The sequence below is a fragment of the Dipodomys ordii genome, unplaced genomic scaffold (assembly GCF_000151885.1).
Source record: "Dipodomys ordii isolate 6190 unplaced genomic scaffold, Dord_2.0 Scaffold201, whole genome shotgun sequence".
NCBI lineage: Eukaryota > Metazoa > Chordata > Mammalia > Rodentia > Heteromyidae > Dipodomys > Dipodomys ordii.
Window position 1 is genome coordinate 961614 of NW_012267417.1, and position 21152 is coordinate 982765.

At 38.1% G+C, this 21152-nt stretch overlaps 1 protein-coding gene across 1 annotated transcript in view; it reads left to right on the forward strand.

Moving 5' to 3' along the window:
* Positions 1 to 21152, forward strand: part of LOC105999796 (chromosome unknown open reading frame, human C9orf3) — a 309886-nt gene that overhangs the window by 15126 nt on the left and 273608 nt on the right. Inside the window, exon 3 of the mRNA XM_013034920.1 lies at positions 3241 to 3407. Coding sequence (XP_012890374.1) covers positions 3241 to 3407 — 167 coding nt within the window. The remainder of the gene's footprint in view (positions 1 to 3240; positions 3408 to 21152) is intronic.

Below are 21152 nucleotides of genomic sequence, written 5' to 3' on the forward strand. Positions count from 1 at the left end.
AAAAAAAACATATTCAAAAAGAGTGTCACAGACTTTCCTGTCTGGGCTGGCTTTGAACCCAATCGTCAGATCTTAGCCTCCTAAGTAGTTAGGAGTGCAGGTGTGAGCCATTAACACCTAGCAAGATGTCTTCTTTTCCTTCTTCCCGTTCTCCACTTACTAAATCACTTACTAAATCCTTTGAATTCTGCTTCATAGGATCTCTTGAGTATGACCTCATCTCAAAGCTAATGGATTATGCAGGGAAGAACTAGGGAGGCTGATGGAGGAAGTCTTGGGACCCTATACCTAAGGATATAGTACATGGATATAGTACATAATGATACGCTGGCATGGCTCCAAACCAACATTGGAAGGAGAAAAAGAACAACATCTTGGCAAGCTTGTCATTTGACTGTGTAGAGGAGGAAACCTTATCACACCAGAGTCACCCAAGGCAAATGAGGTGCTGCAAGCACACACACTTTCAGTAGTGTGCTAAGCACCAGAGTATAGCATGCAGTCAGTCCTTGTTCATGAGGCAGACATCTTAGGAGAACTCTAGAGCAAGGGCTTTTCACTTCCCTGTAAATATCATAAACAGATTGAACTCCACGAGTGTAGTAGATTGGAACTGGCTTCCTGGAGGTCTTCAATAAGAAAAATTGGAGATCTTTTCTGTTTCTGTGAGAAAGAAAACATCTTCCCTCAGCATCTTTCATTGTCAGGGACAGCAAAAGTCACCTTGCCATTTGGCCAATGGAAATTCCTGCCCTTTTCCTACTAATTCTTTTCCTTCCTGGGATTCTCTACACAATGGGATTTTTTTTTAAACAATGCAATACCTACTAGGTAGAATTTTCTGAATTAGAAATACCTTGGCTCCACCTGAGAATAATTTGAGCTGCTATGGGATCCCTCCCTCTCTTTACCACCATCCCAGTGAGCATGCTGCTGTCCTTGTTAGGTCCTTGAACAGCCTAAGGCTGGGTAGTTAACTGAGGTTAAGTCAATTAGCCAAGGATCCATGGGGAACAGTGTAGACACTCAGAATTTGAAATTGATTGGTGGGAAGTCTGGGCCTTGTATGTAGTTTTTCTCTTTATTCATACATCTATTAACTTGAGATACAGAGCCATAGACTTAGGACCAGAAGAGACAATAATTGTCATCTGCCTCCTTCCCATTTAACCCCATTGTATCATTACACAGAGGGCTAAAAGGTTTCTCTCAAAGTTATTTAATAAGTTGGCAAGCCTGCTAGGACTAATGTATTCTGACTTTCCGATTTTCTTTCTCTGTCTCATAAAAAACTTGTGAAATATCATGACATATGTTTGTAGGATAAGTGTACTGCAACTATGTTTATCTTAAGATCTACTTTCTGCTCTTGCTGTGATCTCTGGATCTTCAAGGAATTTTATTTCCCAGGCTCTCTTCTGCTGACTTCTAGCTAGGTTTGGCTGACAGGGAGCATTGGAGGAGGAGTTGAGAGAAGGAGCTGGTGAGAAACTCTCCTTGCTTCCTTTGGCAGTTTCAGTATAACCGTCTCCAATGTGATTCTAGCTCCTACTGCACAGTCCCCTTGTGATGTTGGCTTCTGCCAGACCATCCCTGCCTCTGACCCAGTAACACTACTAGCTCCTTCAACCTTAGGCATTAAAGCTAACTTGTACTTATCTCTGGGTTGCCTGCTGTCAGCTCTCCTATGATTTGTATAATTAGGTGCTGTATAAATCGATTTCTTGGCTCTCTTATCATTTGTATAATTAGTTCATATATAAATTACCTCTTTATTAAGACCCAGTGTTGGGCTGGGATGTAGCTCAGTGGCAAAGCACTTGCCTAGCAAGTGCAACGTCCTGGGTTCAATTCCAGTACCAAGAAAGAAAAGACAAAAAAAATAGTTTTTTTTTAAAAAAAGAACCAGTGTTTTCTCTTTTCCTTACTGGACCCTGACTGATAGAGTAAAGCCATCACTCTTGTATTCTTGCATCGTTCTTGAGTTATAATGTTAATGAAAAAAGGAAACAGCAGCTGAACTACAATGGCTCAAGCCTGTAATCCTAGCGACTCAGGAGTCTGAAATCTGAGGAGCAAGATTCTAAGCCAGCCCTGGGAAAAGTCTGTGAGATGCTTATCTCCAGAAAACTGGAAATACAGATACTAACTCAGGTTTTACAGTGCTAGCCTTGAGTTAAAAGCTAAGGAAGAGTGCCAAGCCTGTGTTCAAGCCCCAGGACTGGCACAAAAAGATGAAAAGCAATTTTTCACAAGAAGTAACACTCATCTCCATTTCACTGATTAAAATGACGTATTTGTAATTAACTCTGAAAAATAAAGAATAGAAACATATTCTTCAGATGTTTTTCTGAGGAATCAGCCTGTGCTTTTTTACTCTGTGGTTCCAAAAGAACGAATTCCTTTGATTTTGTGGGTCTTGTTCATTTGTCAACTGTGACAATGATGGAAGGATTTTCTTGGTTGAGGAAAATATCTATCTATCTATCTATCTATCTATCTATCTATCTATCTATCTATCTATCTATCATCTATCTATCTACCTATCTAGATAAGTTGTGGCACAGTGAGACCTAAAGCTATGCAGTTGGTTTCCTATACTTGCTTTGGTAATTGTAACGTACTTGGCCTTCCCGTCACAAGCCTGGTTGTTGTGACCTGCAGTGCTGTTTGTATGCCAACCCCTGTTCTTGGCCTCCACACAAGGATTCCCACAAGGGTTCCATTTTAGAAGGTGGTTTCCAAGATTGGGGGTATCTGACCGCCAGCACTGGATTTGAGACCACCAGCTTGTTTTTCCAAACATTAATATCTCAATGATCTCCAAACATATTTTCTTTTCCAGAATACTTTCCAAAAAGTTTGTAAGAATGTCTCAAAACTTTTTTTTTCTTTTGAAGGCACAAGGGCCTAAGGGGAGGGGGCAAGGGTAATATAAATTATAACTTGGCAGACTAGTATTTAAAACTTGATCCAATTTTTTTTCCTCTTAAAAAAAAACCTTAAAAAACACCTCTTTACATATTTAAGTAATTCATTTGGGAGAAATAACCGCTGGACTATTCACATAGCTAGCCCCTTGGCAGTCTTGCTTGAATATGCTTTGAAACCAGACAACGATAAAGCCTCAAATGTTTTCACTTTGAAAGTTCAACTTAACCTTCCCTACTATGGTGGTGAGAAAAGTGACAACTCATTTTAAAGATGCTCCCTCTTTGTGTCTTTGTCTTTCTTCTGCAGGCCATGTGTTTATACTATGGGATCTCCCATAAACAACAGGGCCCTTTTTCCATGCCAGGAGCCACCCGTTGCCATGTCAACATGGCAGGCTACAATTCGAGCAGCTGCATCTTTTGTTGTTTTAATGAGTGGAGAAAATTTTGCCAAACCAACCCTGCTTCAGGAAGGTACTGTACATGTGTTCTTTGCTTATTTATGTATTGCACACATGCTGGACCCAGGAACCCAATAAGCAGTGTTTTTCTAAACTTTAAAGAGCTGCTTTATTAGTTGAGTTGGAAATGAACATACTATAAAACATCCTGCCAGAGAAAACAAGCAGGGGATGAGGAGGGGCATTTGGGGATCTGGGCATGGAATTTAGAGTTCTTCATGCTAGAGTTATCAATTCATAGATTATTTCAGCAGTAAACTTTTACCTGATGGTTTGTGGGCCATAAGTGGGTGGTCTTGGGCGAAGACTTTCTAGTCAGGCAAGTGTGTCATGGAAATACTATTATGGTTGAATTATCTGTGGTTTGGTCATGGAGTCTATACTTGGTTGTTCACAATATTGAAAGATAGCACTCAAGCTGGCCAGCCCACTAGGGCTGTACTGGTAACGGATGTGTTCTGTACACATTTCCTACATGAAATTCTGAACCAAAAGTATATTAAGAAGGTAGAGGGCAAGTACTAATTATAATGAAGGTTTTATCTGTGGATTATATTCTTGTTAAATTCTTAACACTTTTGAGTGAGATCCGAAGTATATTGATAACAGGTAAAATTTTTCAGTTGAAGTATTTCCTCACTTAAAATATAGTGACTCCTTTTACATGTGTTATAGGAACTTTAAAATACACAGAAAAGTAAAAATAAGCAGGTGCCCATGGCTCATGCCTGTAATCCTAGCTACTCAGGAGGCTGAGATATGAGGATCGCGGTTCAAAGCCAGCCCAGGCAGAAAAGTCCCTGAGACTCTTATCTCCAGTAAACCACTAGAAAACTGGAAGTGGCGCTGTGGCTCAAGTGGTAGAGTGCTCTCCTTGAGCTGAAGAGCTGAGAGTCAGTGCCCGAGCCCAGAGTTCAAGCCCCACGACCGACCAAAAAGAAAAAAGAAAAGCAAAAATAATGCTCCTATTTTGTTTCATTTCCCTCCTATATTAGGAGTTATTTAAAATTATCCTTGTAACATGCAACAGTGTTTATTCTGTTTTTTTCCTATACTCATGGCATATGTTGAACATATTTTAGGTTATTAACTATTTAAAAATATAATTTTAGGCTGGGCGCTGGTGGCTCATGCCTGTAATCTTAGCTACACAGGAGACTGAGATCTGAGGATAACAGTTCAAAGCCAGGCCGGGGAAGGAAAGTCTGTGAGACTCATATCTCCAATAAACCACTAGGAAACTGGAAGTGGCGCTGTGGCTCAAGTGGTAGAGCGCTCGCCTTGAGCTGAAGAGCTGAGGGACAGCGCCCAGGCCCAGAGTTCAAGCCCCACAACCAGCCAAAAAAAAAAAAAAAAGTATATATATAATTTTAGGGTTACCATACTATTTTGTTGTGTGATTATATCAATTCATTTAACATTATTGGTAAATATTTTGACTATTTGCAGGTTTCTTCTAGTTGTAAAGTTGTATTAAGTTTCTGTGGAGACACTTTCTACTGAATCTGAAGTTCAAACATGTTAAGGCAATCTTTACATAGTCTGTATTATTTTCCAGAAAGATTGTACTAACTTATATATCCATCAGTAATTACAAGGGTCTTTATTTCTTGGAATTTTCCTTATCAGGCAGGAATCTCTATTTATTTTGGATTACTTTGGTTATCAGGGTGTTTCATGTTTCTTAGCCATTTTACCTTTTTATCTGTTCATTTCCTTTGCCAGTTTTTGACCTGAGGACACTGGTTTTCAAAAAGTTTGTCTGTTTTTGATTTGGTTGGCTCTTAAAAAAATGAAGATGTTAAACTTTTACCATATTTGAACATAGGTTTTTTTTTTTCTGAGTTAGTGTGCCTTTTCATTTTAGATGATGTTTCTGGTCAATAAAAGATTTAAATTTTTAGAAGATTAAAATTGACCAGATTTCTCTTGGAATCTTTGCTTAAAATTTACCTACTTTTTAATATTTTATTATTTTAATATTTAGATATTTAATACTTCAAGCTTATATTTCATAATTTAACTCTCTACTTTCTGTAGTTTATTCTCAACAGGATTTATAAAGTAAGAACTAAATATTACCTTTTTCCCCCAAGTAGAGAACCAACTACTTTAAGATAATTTATTGTATGTCTTCAGATTTGTGACATTGTCTTTATCTTATGTTAGATTTGCATAAGAATAAAAGTCTTGAAGCAACATTTATTTGATTCTTAAACTACACAGAGAACAAAGCAAACAATACATGTAAAAATTTTATTTTTAAAAATAGCTCATTTACAATACACTTTCCTTGTTATTCCTATTTCCAAGCTACCAACAGTTCTCTGCCTAAGGCAACCAAGGTTACCATTTTCATTTGTATGTTTGCCTCTTTTGTTGCATAAATTTATGCATATTTTTACATTGAACTTTCCTCTTTAGAACAAATTTATTTTATGGATATTTCATATAAGAACATAAACAGCTTCCTTAATATTTGAAAGACAAATGTGTTTCATAAACGGACGTTTCACAATTTAGTTAGCTCTGGACCTCACTCCCTATTAAGTAAATAAAATAAAATCTGAATTTGAGCTCATTATCTCTGTATATTGCTTTTGTATTATATCTTCAAGGAATTACTATTATTCTTTTACATTTTATTCCATTTCATATTGTATTTGTAATAAGCATTTAGACCTTCATTTTTGAGTTTAAGAAAAGGCTTTTATTTATTTATTTTTTCTTTTCTTTTTTTTTTTTTTTGGGTCCGGTCGTGGGGCCTGAACTCTGGGCCTGGGCACTGTCCCTCAGCTTTTCAGCTCAAGGCTAGCGCTCTAACACTTGAGCCACAGCTCCACTTCCGGCTTTTTTCTTTTTGCTTATGTGGTGCTGAGGAATCGAACCCAGGGCCTCAGGCATGCACGGCAAGCGCTCTAACACTGAGCCACCTTCCCAGCCCTTATTTATTTTTTCTCGAAGAGTGAATTTAAGGTATTTTTTCTGAATCCCTTAGATTGGCTTTCACTAATCTTCACTTACAAAGAATTCTTGAGGAAGTATATACTTGTATTAATTATTTAATTCATTCATTTAAGACAAGTTGGTACTACATTAGCCCTACATGGCCTTGAACTCATGATTCTTTTGCCTCAGCCTTCAGAGTGCTGGGATTGTAGATGGGTGCTACCATGTCCAGCTGATATAAATTTAAGTCACTTTCTTTAATAACTATAAATGTTATGACTATCAGCTCTAATTTAGTATCTCTGAAGGGAAATTTGATATGAGGGCTTAAAAAATTATCTTCAAGGGCTGGGAAGGTGGCTCAGTGGTAGAGTGCTTGCCTTGCATGCATGAATCCCTGGGTTTGATTCCTGAGCACCACATAAACAGAAAAAGCCAGAAGGGATGCTGTGGCCCAGTGGTAGAGTGCTAGCCTTGAGCTGAAGAACTGCCCAGGCCCAGAGTTCAAGCCCCATGACTAACAAAAAATATATATTTTTTCAAGTAGTCTGCTCTTGATGCATTGGATATGCATACTTTTTAAAAATTATGTAATTCAGGACTTTACAACAAATCTAGATGTGATATCTTTCAGTCAGCTTGGCTACAGTATAATTTATATAGTTAGTAAATACATTTAAAATGAGATTTGACATATATAATCTATATAATTAACACTATTCATTAAGATATAGAACATTTCTATATCTTTCTATACTTCCTTATTCCTTTCAGTCACCACTGATCTAATTTCAGTTCCTCTAGATTAGTTTTTCTTCTTCTAAAACTTGACAAAGATGAAATAATTTAGTGTACACTCTTTTGTGTCTGCTTTGTTTTACCTGGCATGATGTTTGTGAGATTCATCGACATTACTTCAGGTTATCTGTATCATATTCTTCTTTCAAAAAGTTGGTGAATAGTGGATCATTATATGAATAAGACCACAGTTTATCTACTTACCTATTTGTAGGCATTTGGATTGTTTTGACTATTTTGAAAAATATGCCATGAGCACTTATGTATAAGACTTTTTGTAGATCTGGTTTTCATTTATCTTGGGTAAATACCTAAGAGTGGAATTGCTAGATCATATGATAAAATATAGGTTTAAATTTCTAAACTTAACCTTGTGGTGTGATATCTGCCAAACCATATCCAAAGTGGTTTTTTTCATTTTATATTACTACAAGTAATGTAGACAGGTCTATTGTTGCTCATGTTTGTAAGCACTTAGTAGTGTCAGTCCTTTGAATTTGAGTCTTCCAACTAAGTGTGAAATAATTATCTTATTTTGGTTTTTGATTTTCATTTCTCTGATAACTAATGATGTTGAGTACTTTTTCATGTACTTATTGAATATTCTTATATTTTCCTTTGAGCAACATCTCTTTTAAATCATTTGTTTCTGATGTGGGCCCTTTTAGATGCCAATGGATATCCCTAAAGAATGTAAGAATGCTTTATATAATACTCTAGATACATATATTACAAATAAATACTTCCACTCAGTGTGGCTTGCCTATCTATCTATCTATCTATCTATCTATTGATCGATCTATTTATTTTTGTCAGTCGTGGGCCTGGGATGAACTCTGGGCCTGGGCACCCTCAGCTCTTCAGCTCAAGGCTAGCGCTCGACCACTTGAACCACAGCGCCACTTCCAGCTTTTTCTGCTTATGTGGTGCTGAGGAATATAACCCAGGACCTCATATATGCAAGACAAGCACTCTACCTCTGAGCCACCTTCTCAGCCTGCCTTATTTTTTATTTGTGTGTGTGTGTGTGTGTGTGTGTGTGTGTGTGTGTGTTTACAGTGCTGGGGACCAAACCTAGGGCTTTGTTATATGCTTGGCCCTCTACCAGTGAGCTACATCCTGTGCCTTAATTATTCTGTATACCACTGATTGTAGTGACATTTTTTGTTCTTTATTAATTACATTAGAGTTAAATTATGATATGGTAACACTTTAATCCTTCATTTTAGAAAATCTTGGTTGTTTCATTATCTCAATCTGATGTACATGTGTTTCAGTCTGCTATCTTCTTGTAATTTTTTTTGGGGGGGTCCGGTTGTGGGGCCTGAACTCTGGGCCTGAGCGCTGTCCCTCAGCTCTTCAGCTCAAGGCTAGTGCTCTACCACATGAGCCACAGCCGGGTTTTTTTCTTTTTGCTTATGTGGTGCTGAGGAATTGAACCCAGGGCTTCAGGCATGCAAGGCAAGCGCTCTACCACTCAGCCAACTTCCCAGCCCTCTTCTTGTAATTTTTTACTACTATTATTTTATAGAAATGATATCTTCTTGTACCATAGTGATAGTGCCAGTTTCTTTCACTATTTTTAGTTTTCATAGTAAATTACCTTCCAAGGCTTATTCATCCTCTGAATATTTAAAATGACAACCTCTTTTACATTTATTCTGAAGTATTTTCCCCACAGTGTCCATGGCTTCCCCGTCTGGTGTGCCAGCCTATAGGAGAAAGTGGGTCAATTTCCCTTAGCTCCATTCACTGTCCATGTACGTGCTAAACCCCTCCTGAGATCAATAGTTGGGAGATTTGCTGATACACAGCTCCTTTAGCCAAGCTTAGTTGGCAATTATTTAGTCAAGTTCTGCGGGACTCACATGGGATCTTCCTCTGTCCTCTCTATTCGGCTCTTTGACATCCTGAATAGATAGGTGACGCAATGCAATCTCAAGTAGGCACTAATACGTGGACTCTTTCTGCTTGTGGCTTACTACATTTCCCAGGATTCTATGTGGCTTTCTGCATTCCCTGCCAACTACTCCTGCATATGTTCTCTTTTATAGTGTGGCCCTTTAGCTCAGAAGTAAGGCTTTGTGTTTGGCAGTGCTTCTCTAACTTGAGCATTATTTTGCTTTTTAGAGAGAAACCTCATGATTCACTAAGATTGATTCAATTATAGATATTATAAAAATACTCTCTAAACTATAATCCTAAAATTGGTTACAATTCATGAGTGCTTTTAGCTTTTGTAGATCCATAAACCCAAAATAAAATAATAAATTAAACATAGATCAAGCTACTAAATCAATAAACTTCAAATCAACAACTTAAATTAGATATAAAGACTAATATTTTGCTAAAGTGAAATTGCCTGTCAGATTACAAATGTGTTTTTGATGGCTCCATGTATTTGTGTGTGTGTGATTGAATACTTGTCCTACCCTAGGCTAATGATGACCCAGTTCCTCACCACCTTTCTTCTGTCTGCTGTAAAGCTTTTGCTTATATAGCATAAGTTGTGCTGTTATTTGGCCTTTACTTAGGCAAAAGCATCCTCCTATGTTCTTTTCTCACTATTTCTTAATGATTATAGCAGTCCCTTTGTATTTGTATACAACTAATGCAGATGTGAACTATGAAGTCACTTGGCAGTGCTTACTTATGTCTGGATTGGCAAATGATAGCCACTGCTATCATTGGATCATGACCAGGTCTAGGGCCACTTTCATACTACAACAACAGAAATGACTATTTGTAAGGCCCAATGTGGCTCTCTATAGAAAAAGTTTCCTGACCTGTACTATGCTTTTCTGTCTGTGGTTGACAATCTATTGAAAGCCTGTCATAAAAAAAAGTTAAAGTAAGAATTAACAATATCCAGGCACTGTAATCTTCGCTACTCAGATCAACTATGGAGATCTGAGGATCATGGTTCAAAGCCAGTTGGGGCAGGAAAGTCTGTGAGACTTTTATATCCAATAACCTACTCAAAAAAGCCAAGAGTGGCACTGTGGCTCAAGTGGTAGAGGACTAGTCTTGAACACAAAGAAGCTTTGGGACAGCATGGAGGCCTGGAGTTCAAGTCCCAGGACTGGCAAGAAAAAAAATAATTAACTTTAAATTTTTCATGGAAAAATATTCCAGGAATATATCTAGTCATCGCTGTCATTCTTCCTCCTCCTCCTTTTTCTCCTCCTCTACCTCCTCTTAATAAATTACCAGTTAAGGGCAGAATTATAAGAAAATAGATTCTTTGTTTATGTTCACACCACAGTTATACCTCATTTAGTATAGTGTCACAAAACAGGCCATAGCAATTCAATGTGAAAAAGGATTTAGCTTGACTTGGAGAACGAATTCTACTGCAGTTTCTCCTGCTGTCCACTGCTGGGGTTTATCAGAGGACAACCAAGAAACAGTACTAATAAAGCTCTTTGTTAGAACTCAAAGTGGCTGTTATGGGGACGTAATCATGTCCACAAATGTATCTCCTTCCTTAGAGAACGGATATGCGGGCACAGATGATACTGTTTCCTTTCCTAGTCATGTTTTTTAGATTGGTGTGTTGGTCTCATAGGACTTCCACTCTTGTGCACAATGCCCTTTAAAAGGATGAGCTGTCCTTGAAAGCATGAACAGCAGAACCCTGCCCAGCAAGTCATAGTTTCCATCACAGTGACACATCATCAGCCTGATTAGCACATTTTCCAGGCACCAGCTGATTTCCCGAAAGAGGCAAAGCACCTGGGAACAGATAACACGAACACAAATGACAGCACAGCCCTTGGGCAGGGAACAGAAATCAGAGGACAGACCTCTGAGTCCTTGTTCCTTGAGGGAAATCATTCCTCCTAACTGTTTTTAAAAAGAAAACGTAGGGTAATGATCAGCATAAGAATTTTATTAGCTGAATCGTCATTATTCTTTTTTCTCAAGAAGGCTAAGTCAAGGCTATAGATTTAGATTAACTCGTTTGACTCATTTATTATTCAGCTTCCTCAGTGTAAAGCCATTTAGACAGGACTGATATCCTATGTGGGGTTGTCAGCCTGTGTTCCCTGCCCAAATATAGCCAAGCTATGGAGCACAGTCAGTGCCAAGTACAATGCTTTGTATGTAGTCAATGCTCACCTGTTTATTTGTTGAATACACATGGGCTGTGTAATCAGACAAAAGTAATATGCTCAGGGAAGAAACCTTTAAAACCACTGGTGATAGTGACAAGAGTAAGTAATATGCTTAAGGAAGAAACCTTTAAAACCACTGGTGATAGTGACAAGAGTAATTTCAGGGTTATTTCTTTCACTTATGCTTCTGATTTTGCCAGCCTTGTTAAATGTTAAAAGAAAAAAATTGGTTCAAGTACATTTATTATTTTCCTTAGTAATCTTTTGTTTCACTTTGCTTTTATAAAGTCTAATTTAGTATATTCCTACTTCCTTAAAAATAAAAAACTCCGTGCTACTTTGTGTGTGAACCCTCAAGAAATGAACAAGATTGTCTAATAAGCTTCTTCCAAATGAAGGAGAAAAAGCATACAAACAAGGAAAGGTGTTAAAAGCTACATGCACCCTTGCATAGGATCTCATTTCATTTTTCTTTGTGAAAGTAAGACTGTAGACATTACTTCATTCTGGGCAAAATGCTACTTACTCTCTGGCCTATTCGACAGACCAGCCCTCTCTCTTTCTCTTCACTGTGTGGGAAATTCCAGGAAAAAGCCAAGAATTCAGGGGCCAGACCCTCCTCCTGTGTGCAATTGAAAGCCAACTTTTCTTCCCTCTTGATGTCTCCAAATGAGCAATACTATTTAGACTGCTCCCACAGTATGCAACTAGGAATTATGTACAAGGAAATGGTAAATTAAAAGGCATTTAGGAATGGTTATGATTAAGTATTTTTCCCACAAAGGGAAAATGCACAAGTAGAGAAACTGCTTGTTTTTATAACTGGAGGCTTCGTTCTGGGCTAGCATACATACATACGTGTACTTTCCAGGGATAGCAGTGCAGAATAAATGGACCTGTCTTTTCTCAAAAGAAAGCTGTCAGCAAGCCAGGTTATGTTCTCCTGGTCTGTCACCCTCATGAGGTCCCACACAATGCAGTGCCTTGTACTTTTTTAGGTCTTTGTTGTTTTGTTTTGTGATTTGTTGTTGAGTTGTTCTTGTTTGCCCTTGCCACACTGCACTTAGCAACCACAGCATATGTAGAAGTCATCATGGTTTTGGGGGGACCATAATGATTCCAGCAGGCATGTACATACCAAGTCTCCCTGCTGTAGATTTTGCCTTTGGCCTGATACTCATTAACATTTTCATGGGCAGTAGAGTACAGGTTTACCATATGAAGAGGTGTAATTTTGTGTCCACTCCAGGGATCCGTGTTTTGTACCTACATTTTAGGTGAATTAGTTAATTGCATCATAGACCCACATGGCTAAGGACACTTGGAATAACAAGGCTATTGGCCTAGGTTCCTTTAAGAAGACAACCTTACAGGAAAAGCTCATGACCTCCAGAGGTACTGGTGTTCTTGCTTCAGTAGGTGGCGCTCTTTTACCTAGTTCACAAGATGATCTTGAAGGTCGTTCTCTCCTGGGCCTTCTGGGCCTTCTGGGCCTCCTGGGCCTGAGGCGGTACCATGTTGCAGAGAGGGAAACCCGAAGCCTTGCTGGGTGGCATCAGTGCTTGTGAAGCCATGGCCTGAACTGGCACATTGCCCTGGTTAGTCAGAGCTGGTGCCTACCAGCCCAGGGCATCTTTTTGACTCCTTTGTTCTAGTGCCAGTTACAACCCTTGAGCAATAGCCAAGAAGAGCTAATGAAAGACGGTCACGCCATGGGTATTCAAGAGGGTGTCACCAGCTCATAAAAAATAGAATGCATAGATTTGGCATCTCACAAGGAGTAACAGAAAGAAGGCTGGAGTTTGCTGAAAGATGTGAGCATTGGAGAAGGGGGCTATGGAGGAAGAACAGTGAAAATAAGTAGTTTTCCATCATATATATATATATATGTTTACGTGTGCATATATAATGTATAATTTTAAATATAATATACATATTGTATATGGTATATCAACATACACAGAAATATATTTTTCTATACATATTGTCAAACACTTTTATTTTCTGATGTGGAGTTACTCTAAAATAATCTTAACATATGGAATAGTTTGGAAAGAAAGTGTAGAAGTAAGAATTGTGAGTAGAAAAAGAAAGAATCTTGAAGCAGGAAATGTAAGGGACTTCATTTAAACTGAAGAAGGAAATGTGGTATGTTAAGTAAAAGCATGTATCAATATGATGTTTCTGAAGGTCTTTTGTTGTTTGTATAACCTATAGAGGCAAGGTTTAAAAGGCTGCTTTTAAAGGAAAGAATTCAAGTACCCGCTTCAATTTTTAGTGAAACTAGTAACTCGAAATACATGAAATCCTATGAGCTATTGGACTTTACAAAAATAAGAATCTGCCTTTGCCTCAGCAAATGAAGCATGATAGTTGTATGTTGTGTGTGGTTGGGGTCCTGCCTTTGGGTTCTGTGGTATGGTTGATCCATCTATAGAGGACTTGATTTTCCATATACCTCCTATTAGTTTTCTGGTATTAGTTGGCATGACTGATGGATTCAAATGTCTGCAGTATCTTGATTTTTTTCCCTCTCACACCATTACATTTTTCAAATAATGAGTAAAATTTTTTGTAAATTTAACATACAAAGTTTTTTCTCTCCACATGGTTTGATTACTGCATACATTCTTTCTTTTTCTCTCTTCACTGAGAATTGTTCTACCTTCTTGCAAGATAGAGTCTTCATAACTATTCAAAGGACACTTTTCAGAGTAGTGAATGCAAAAGATAAGTAATTACATTAATACTTTCCTTATGCTACTTATTTCCAAAACTCAGTTTCATTTTTCATGTTTATTTGTTTCTAAGTTTGTTTATTGTGGTGCTGGGGCTCAAACATAGGGCTGCCTAATGCTAAGGAAGTGTTTTACCATAGGTCTGCACCTTTAGTCCAAACTAAATTTTGTATTGTGATTTGAAAATCAATCCATTTCAAATCCTATTCTACCTGCAGAAAACAAAGTCATCTTTAAAGAAAATTTCAGTCCTGTTTTGGAGAGCCAAGTCTATATTTGGATCCTGTAGTAGCTATTATTCTGATTCTAAGAATACTATCTCACATGACCTATCTGTCTTACTAGTGAGACAATTGAAATACAAGAGTGCGTCTCATAACTATGTTCTGATTCGTGGTGTTAGTATGTTAAGGAAAGATATGTTCTCTATGAGGGAATCAGAAGTCTAGCACTACCGAGTCTGTGTAGAAGGGTAGGTGAGCTCGTGGCTACTCCAGCCTGGACAGTGGGGGAGCGGCATTGCCTTTAGGCCCTTTCTACTTACTGCCTGTTCCATCAGCCAAACTAATGAGTCCAGGCCTGGCTGTGAAGTCATCTGGGAGTGTGATGGGACTTCTGGCTTCTGTAGAGGAAAAAACTCTGGTTGGTGCAAGTACAACATGTTCTCTTTGTTTTGCAGCTGGTCTGGTGAGGAAGTCTAATGCAAGTGGGTTGAATAAAAAAAAAAAAGGAAAATGAAGGCATTCACTGTCTGTTTCATCGTGGATGGCTCATTGAAAGTAAACACCATTTAAATAGTCTCCAAATGGTCCATTCTATATGAAGTCATACAGGATGCCCCCTTTGGATTGTCATTTCCCTTTAAATGGATTGCTTTGTGTGCACTATGTGTTTTAATGCCATTCAACCTTAAACCCCATCTGTGGGCCTCATCAGGTCGTGGGTTTTGGTGCACATGTGGTAACCATACCTTCAAATGTCTTTCACTGCTGCCGCCAGTAAGTTAGCCTGTGCAACAGAGAGAGGAAGCTATAAAGATGAGCACTCACAAATGATGACGAAGACAACAAAATACTATGTGCCAATTACTCTGCCTAGTGATTTCTCTATGTGTTATCTAATTCAATCCTCGCATAATCCTATGAGATAGATCCTGTGATTATTCCCATGTTACACAAGAGGAAATTGATGTATACAGAGATTAAGTTATGTGCCTACACTGGCAGATACAGAACAAGTATTCAGTCAGTGCAACCTATTCAAAAGAAATAAACCCACACCAGCTCTCTTGGCAAGACAAGCTTATCAAACAATAGACAATCCTGCCTCACTTTCTCAATTTTCACTTTGCTATTTGCATATTTGGGAAGTTGAGATGTTCCCTGTGGCAGTGGGTAGGCTTCAGGCAAGACACAGTGTTCAGTGGAATAATGCACATGCCCACAAATCAAAAGAGACTTTTATTTTAACCAAGTGAGAGTACTAGAAATGTCTCATAGTACTAGACTAATAAAGACCTTACTCAGGGCACTAGAAGTGCTCCATGATCTCAATTCTGGCTCTAATCTTCACTGAGGATTGGGTTGATGTGCAGGCCAGACAACTTTGAGAGGATTCTTCCGGAGGAACACTATGAGTCACCAGGGCTTTGAGTTCTAAGCTGGTTCCTAATGGCCCAGCCAATTGAGCTGCTCCTATTTGACTATCATTTGGTAGCTAAACAAACATTTTTCTTTTGAAATTTTCAAATGAGTAATTGGGAGAAGTGAAGGAAGGGGCGACATTGTCCAAAAAGAAATGTACATTATAAATGCATTAGAAACAATAGCAAGAAAGGAAAAACCACTTGTGTCCCTATCTTGGGGTTCATTTTGCTTAACATCATCTTATCTGGTCATATGTATATAGCTTTTGACCTTTTCTGCTTGTCCCAGACATACACTAGTTATTGCAAATAAGGGAAACCATGGGACCTACGTTTCTTTGGGCTTGTTTTACTTCACTAAATATAATTTTTTCCAAGTCTTTCCATTTCTTAACAAATGGGGCAATGTCATTCTTTCTGATAGAGGCATAGAATTCCATTATATATATATATATATATATATATATATACATTTTCTTTTTTTAAATACATTTTTATTGTAAAACTACTGTACAGAGGGGTTACAGTTAATGAGCAAGGTAATGAGAACATTTCCTATCAAGCATTGTTATCGCCTCCTTTGTTTTTCCCCTACCATCCCTTCCGTCCCACCTCCACAACTACACTCTCCTCTCCCCCTTACTCCCCCCTCCCCACCTAAATTGTAAAGCTTGTTTTTCAATATAGTGTCTTGCACATCTCATTGTTACAATGGGTCAACCTGTATCCCTATTTAAGCATTTTGTTTTTTCCCTTCCCCTCCCCAAAGTAGAGAAGTGTATATGCAAGATGCAGGACACCGACATCAAATACAGTGAAAACAGGGGTTATAGAGCAGGGGAGGAACATACAAAGAAAAAAAATCACATGGTACATTATAAATACGTTAGGAACAATAGCAAGCAATAGCAAGTCCCTATCTTAGGGTTCATTTCACTTAACATCATCTTATCTGGTCATATGTACATAGCTTTTGACCTTTTCTGCTTGTCCCAGACATATACTAGTTATTGCAAATAAGGGAAACCATGGGACCTACGTTTCTTTGTGCCTGGCTTACTTCGCTTAATATGATTTTTTCCAAGTCTTTCCATTTCCTAACAAATGGAGCAATGTCATTCTTTCTGATGGAGGCATAGAATTCCATTGTGTGTATGTGTGCGTGTGTGTGTGTGCGTGTGCATGTGTGTGTGTGTATTATATATATATATATATATATATATATCACATTTTCTTGGTCCATTCATCTACAGAGGGGAATCTAGGTTGGTTCCATATCTTAGCTATGGTAAATAATGCTGTTATAAACATAGTCGTGCTGGTAGCTTTTGTATGGTCTTGTTTGTGATCATCTGGGTAAATGCCCAAAAGTGGGATTGCTGGGTCATAGGGGAGCTCTATGTGGAGTCTTTTGAGGAACCTCCATACTGCTTTCCAAAGTGGTTGAAAAAGTTTACATTCCTACCAACAATGCAGTAAGATTCCCTTCTGTCCACATCCCCTCCAACATCTGTTGTTTTTAGAGTTCTTGACTATACCATTCTAACTGGGGTGAGGTGGAATCTCAATGTTGTTTTGATTTGCATTTCTTTTATGGCTAGAGAGGTTGACATTTCTTCATATGTCTATTGGCCATTCTTTTTTTCTTTTTTTATTGTAAAAATGTTGTATAAAGGGTTTACAGTTACATGAGTAGAGTAATGAGTACATTTCATAGCAAGCATTGTTACCTCCTCCTTTATTTTTTCCCTACCATCACTTCCCTCCCTGCCTCTCCAATGCATCCCCCCCCACATTGTAATGTTAATTTTCAATATACTGTCCTGTACATCTTGTCATCCCAGTGGGCCAGCCTGCATCCCCATTTAAGCATTCTGCAATATCCCTTCCCCTCCCCAAATTTCAAAAATGTATATACAAGATGCAGAACACTGGCATCAAATCCAGTGAAAACAAGGGTTATACCATGGGGGAAGAACCTACAATAGAAACAAAAGAATGGCTATTCTTATTTCCTCTTCAGAGAAATTTCTCTGTTAGTTTTTAGCCAACTTATTTATTGGTCAGTTGTTTCTTTGCGGATTTGTTGTTGGGGATTTAATTTTTTGAGTTCCAAGTATATTTTAGATATGAGACCCTTGTCCGTTGTATGGCTAGTAAAGATCTTCTCCCAATCCGTGGGCTTTCTATTGATCTTGCTAGCTATGTCATTTGCCCCGCAGAAGCTCTGCAACTTTATGCAATCCCATTGTCCAACCTTTCTTTGATTTGTTGTACCATGTGATTTTTTTTTTTGTTTCTTTGAATGTTCTTCCCCCGTGGTATAACCCCTGTTTTCACTATATTTGATGTCGGTGCCCTTCTCTACTTTGGGGAGGGGAAGGGAAAAAACAAAATGCTTAAATTGGGATACAGGTTGACCCATTGTAACAATGAGATGCACAAGACACTATGTTCAAAAACAAACTTTACAATTTAGGCTGGGAGGTGAGAGGGGTGTGTAATTGTGGAGGTGGGAGGGAAGGGATGGTAGGGGAAAAACAAAGGAGGAGGTAACAATGCTTGATAGGAAATGTTCTCACTATCTTGCTCATTAACTGTAACCCCTCTGAACAGTATTTTTACAATAAGAAACATAAAAAATTAAAAGAAATGTACTCATTACCTGACTTATGAATTGATAACCCTTCTGTGCAACACCTTAATAATAACAACAAATTTATAATTAAAAAGTTCAAGTGAGAAACACTTTATTCCAAATAAGCTCCAATTAGTAGAGAACTTTACAACTCTTTAGAAAGAAAGTTTAAAAAGAATCATGTTCATTGTATTGGAAGAAATCATCCTTAGCATTTAAAATATGAATTTGGTGATTTTTTATATATTCAGCAAAAATAAAAGTTTCCTCTCCCCTTACTTAACAGAGAAGACTAAGGGAATAATTACAGTTCTGAATATTTGTGTTAGGGCTTGATTCAGGTTGTGATAATTTTTGCTCTCTTACTGCTAAATTTTAGATTATTTAAGGTCCTGACTTTCTTATTCTTACTGTTTACCACACATTTCCATTCTTATTTGCCATAGCCTTTTGTGGCTTTAGTGCCCCCCACATATCACCTTGAGAGGACACGCATTATTCTGACAAAGGTACAAAGGTAGTATTATGAAAAATGCTGTGGTTGGTACTGTGGATTCCTGATGACTTGGTGTGGGGTTCCTTCTGGAAGCATTTTCTCTTGGAAGGAGTTTCAGTTCCTACTGTTTTCACGGTCTCATCTTGCCCCCATATATGAGATAGTGTCAAAAACCAGTCAGGCCACACAAAAATCATATCAAAATCCACCACAGTGTGGAGAGGAAGGCCTGTTGTGTAGTATTTTATTGTGTGTATGTGTGTGTGCGTGTACGCATGTACTTGAATGTGTGTGTGCATGCGTGCATGCATGCATGTACAGAGATGCATTGGTACTGGGGCTTGAACTCAGGACCTAGATGCTGTCTGTTAATGTGTCTTTGCTGAAAGCTAGCACCCAACCAATTGAGCCACACCTCCACTTCTGGCTCTGTGCTTGTGCCTCTGTGTGTGTGTGTGTGTGTGTGTGTGTGAGAGAGAGAGAGAGAGAGAGAGAGAGAGAGAGAGAGAGTGTGTGTGTGTGATGTATAATAATGAATCTCACAGACTTTCCTGACCCAGCTAGCTTTGAAACAGATTCTCAGACCTCAGCCTTGTGAGTAGCTATATACGTAAGTCACCATGCCCTGCCAGTGTTTCATTCTTAAAAAGATTTTCTAATATAGTAAATAGATACTCCTTTTCTCTAAATTACTTATTTTTCTGAGTTGTGTTTTATCATTTTAATAGTATCTCAGGATAAAAAAATATTGTGTATTTTCCAATTAATTGACAGGTATTGTTTTACATTTAGATGCAACATTTAAAGATTCAGATAATTGTGTTGTTTTTTTTTTATAATCCTTCTCCAAAGAGCAATCCTCTGTATTCATCCCCCTCACCATTTCTCCTGCTTCTGGAGAATTTTGTTGCTTTTAGCCAGGCTGAGAAAGCAAATCTCTCATTGCTCTCATACGTGGAGTTTAGACCTAATATAATGGTGATAGTGGTGGTGGTGAGGATGATAATGACGATGGTGATAGGATATGAATGTAAAAGGGAGACTGTTGAGAAGGGCCAGTGGGATGATTGAGGAAGAAAGGAGAGGGTATTGTGGGAGATGAAAAGGACCAAAGTCCATTACATACATACATACATACATATATATATATATACACACATATATATACCCATTGCACATATATATGTATATACACATGTGTATATATACGTATGTACATATACATATATATACACATACACATATATACACATATAAATAGGTAGATATAGATAGAAAGAAAGATAGCATAATGATAAACACCAAATACTGTAGGGGTGGAAGGAAGGGAATTAAGGGATTATTAAAGAGGGGGTAAACATTCAAAGTACTCAATACATCTATGGAATTATTAAAATGAAACCCCCTTGTACATTTTAAACTGATGATATGATGTTTACTTCATGTGTCACTCAATGAAAATTGTTAGTTCCTCAGGATTATTCTTCTCCTCATAGCAGACAGAACTAAGCTCTTCAGTCTCCCAACCCCAACCCATGTGAGCCAATTGTACACATGCTTCCTTCTCAGTATGCTGGGGATGTATCATGACCTTGTTTAGATCAACAGTTTTAATTTATTTATATATGTATTTGTTATTAAGAGCTAAGCCATGCTGTAAAACTATGATTACATTATTTCTGTACATGTTAGTTTTTCTTGGAGTTAATAACAATATTATTATTTGAGGTCTTTTCACTTTTTTCTTTGTATTTATTAACACTAGACTTGTTGAAAGTTGTTAAACCTCTTTTCAAGCTGTTCAGATGCATCCATTTTTCCCTCAGTTTTGAGGGACATGTATTGGATCCTAGTTAGGTAGTTAGGGATAGAGAAGGGTGCGTAGGCAAAGGCTGTCATAGTGCGAAACCATGAAACATAATCATCTTTCTTGTTCCTCTCAGGCTGGGCAGTTGGTTCTAAGAACAGCCCAAGTGCTGAGTGTTTAGGACAGATGCAAACAAGCCCTCCCACTCTCAATCTCTCTTCCAGGATAGGAGCAGTCCAACCAAGACAGGAGATTACCTGCTTTGATTCTTAGAGACAAGGGAACCATTTAGAAAGGCTCTGGGCAGTGTTGGGCTGCTGATCTGTAAATCAAACCAAAGATACATTCTCTAAGAGGGAGAAGACTAGGGACCCAAGGTGACCAGATGAAGAAGCCTGGGATTTCCCCTTGTCCTCTATGGTGAATGAGACATCTCCTTCCCACTCTCCAGGAGTCTGTGAATTCTTTTTGCTTTCTTTTCTTGGCTTTCAAGTAAACTTACTCTGTTTACCTGGAACATTTTCCTACCCTTTTGTTCTTTGTCAGAGAAAAGGGATCTCCCCCTAGAA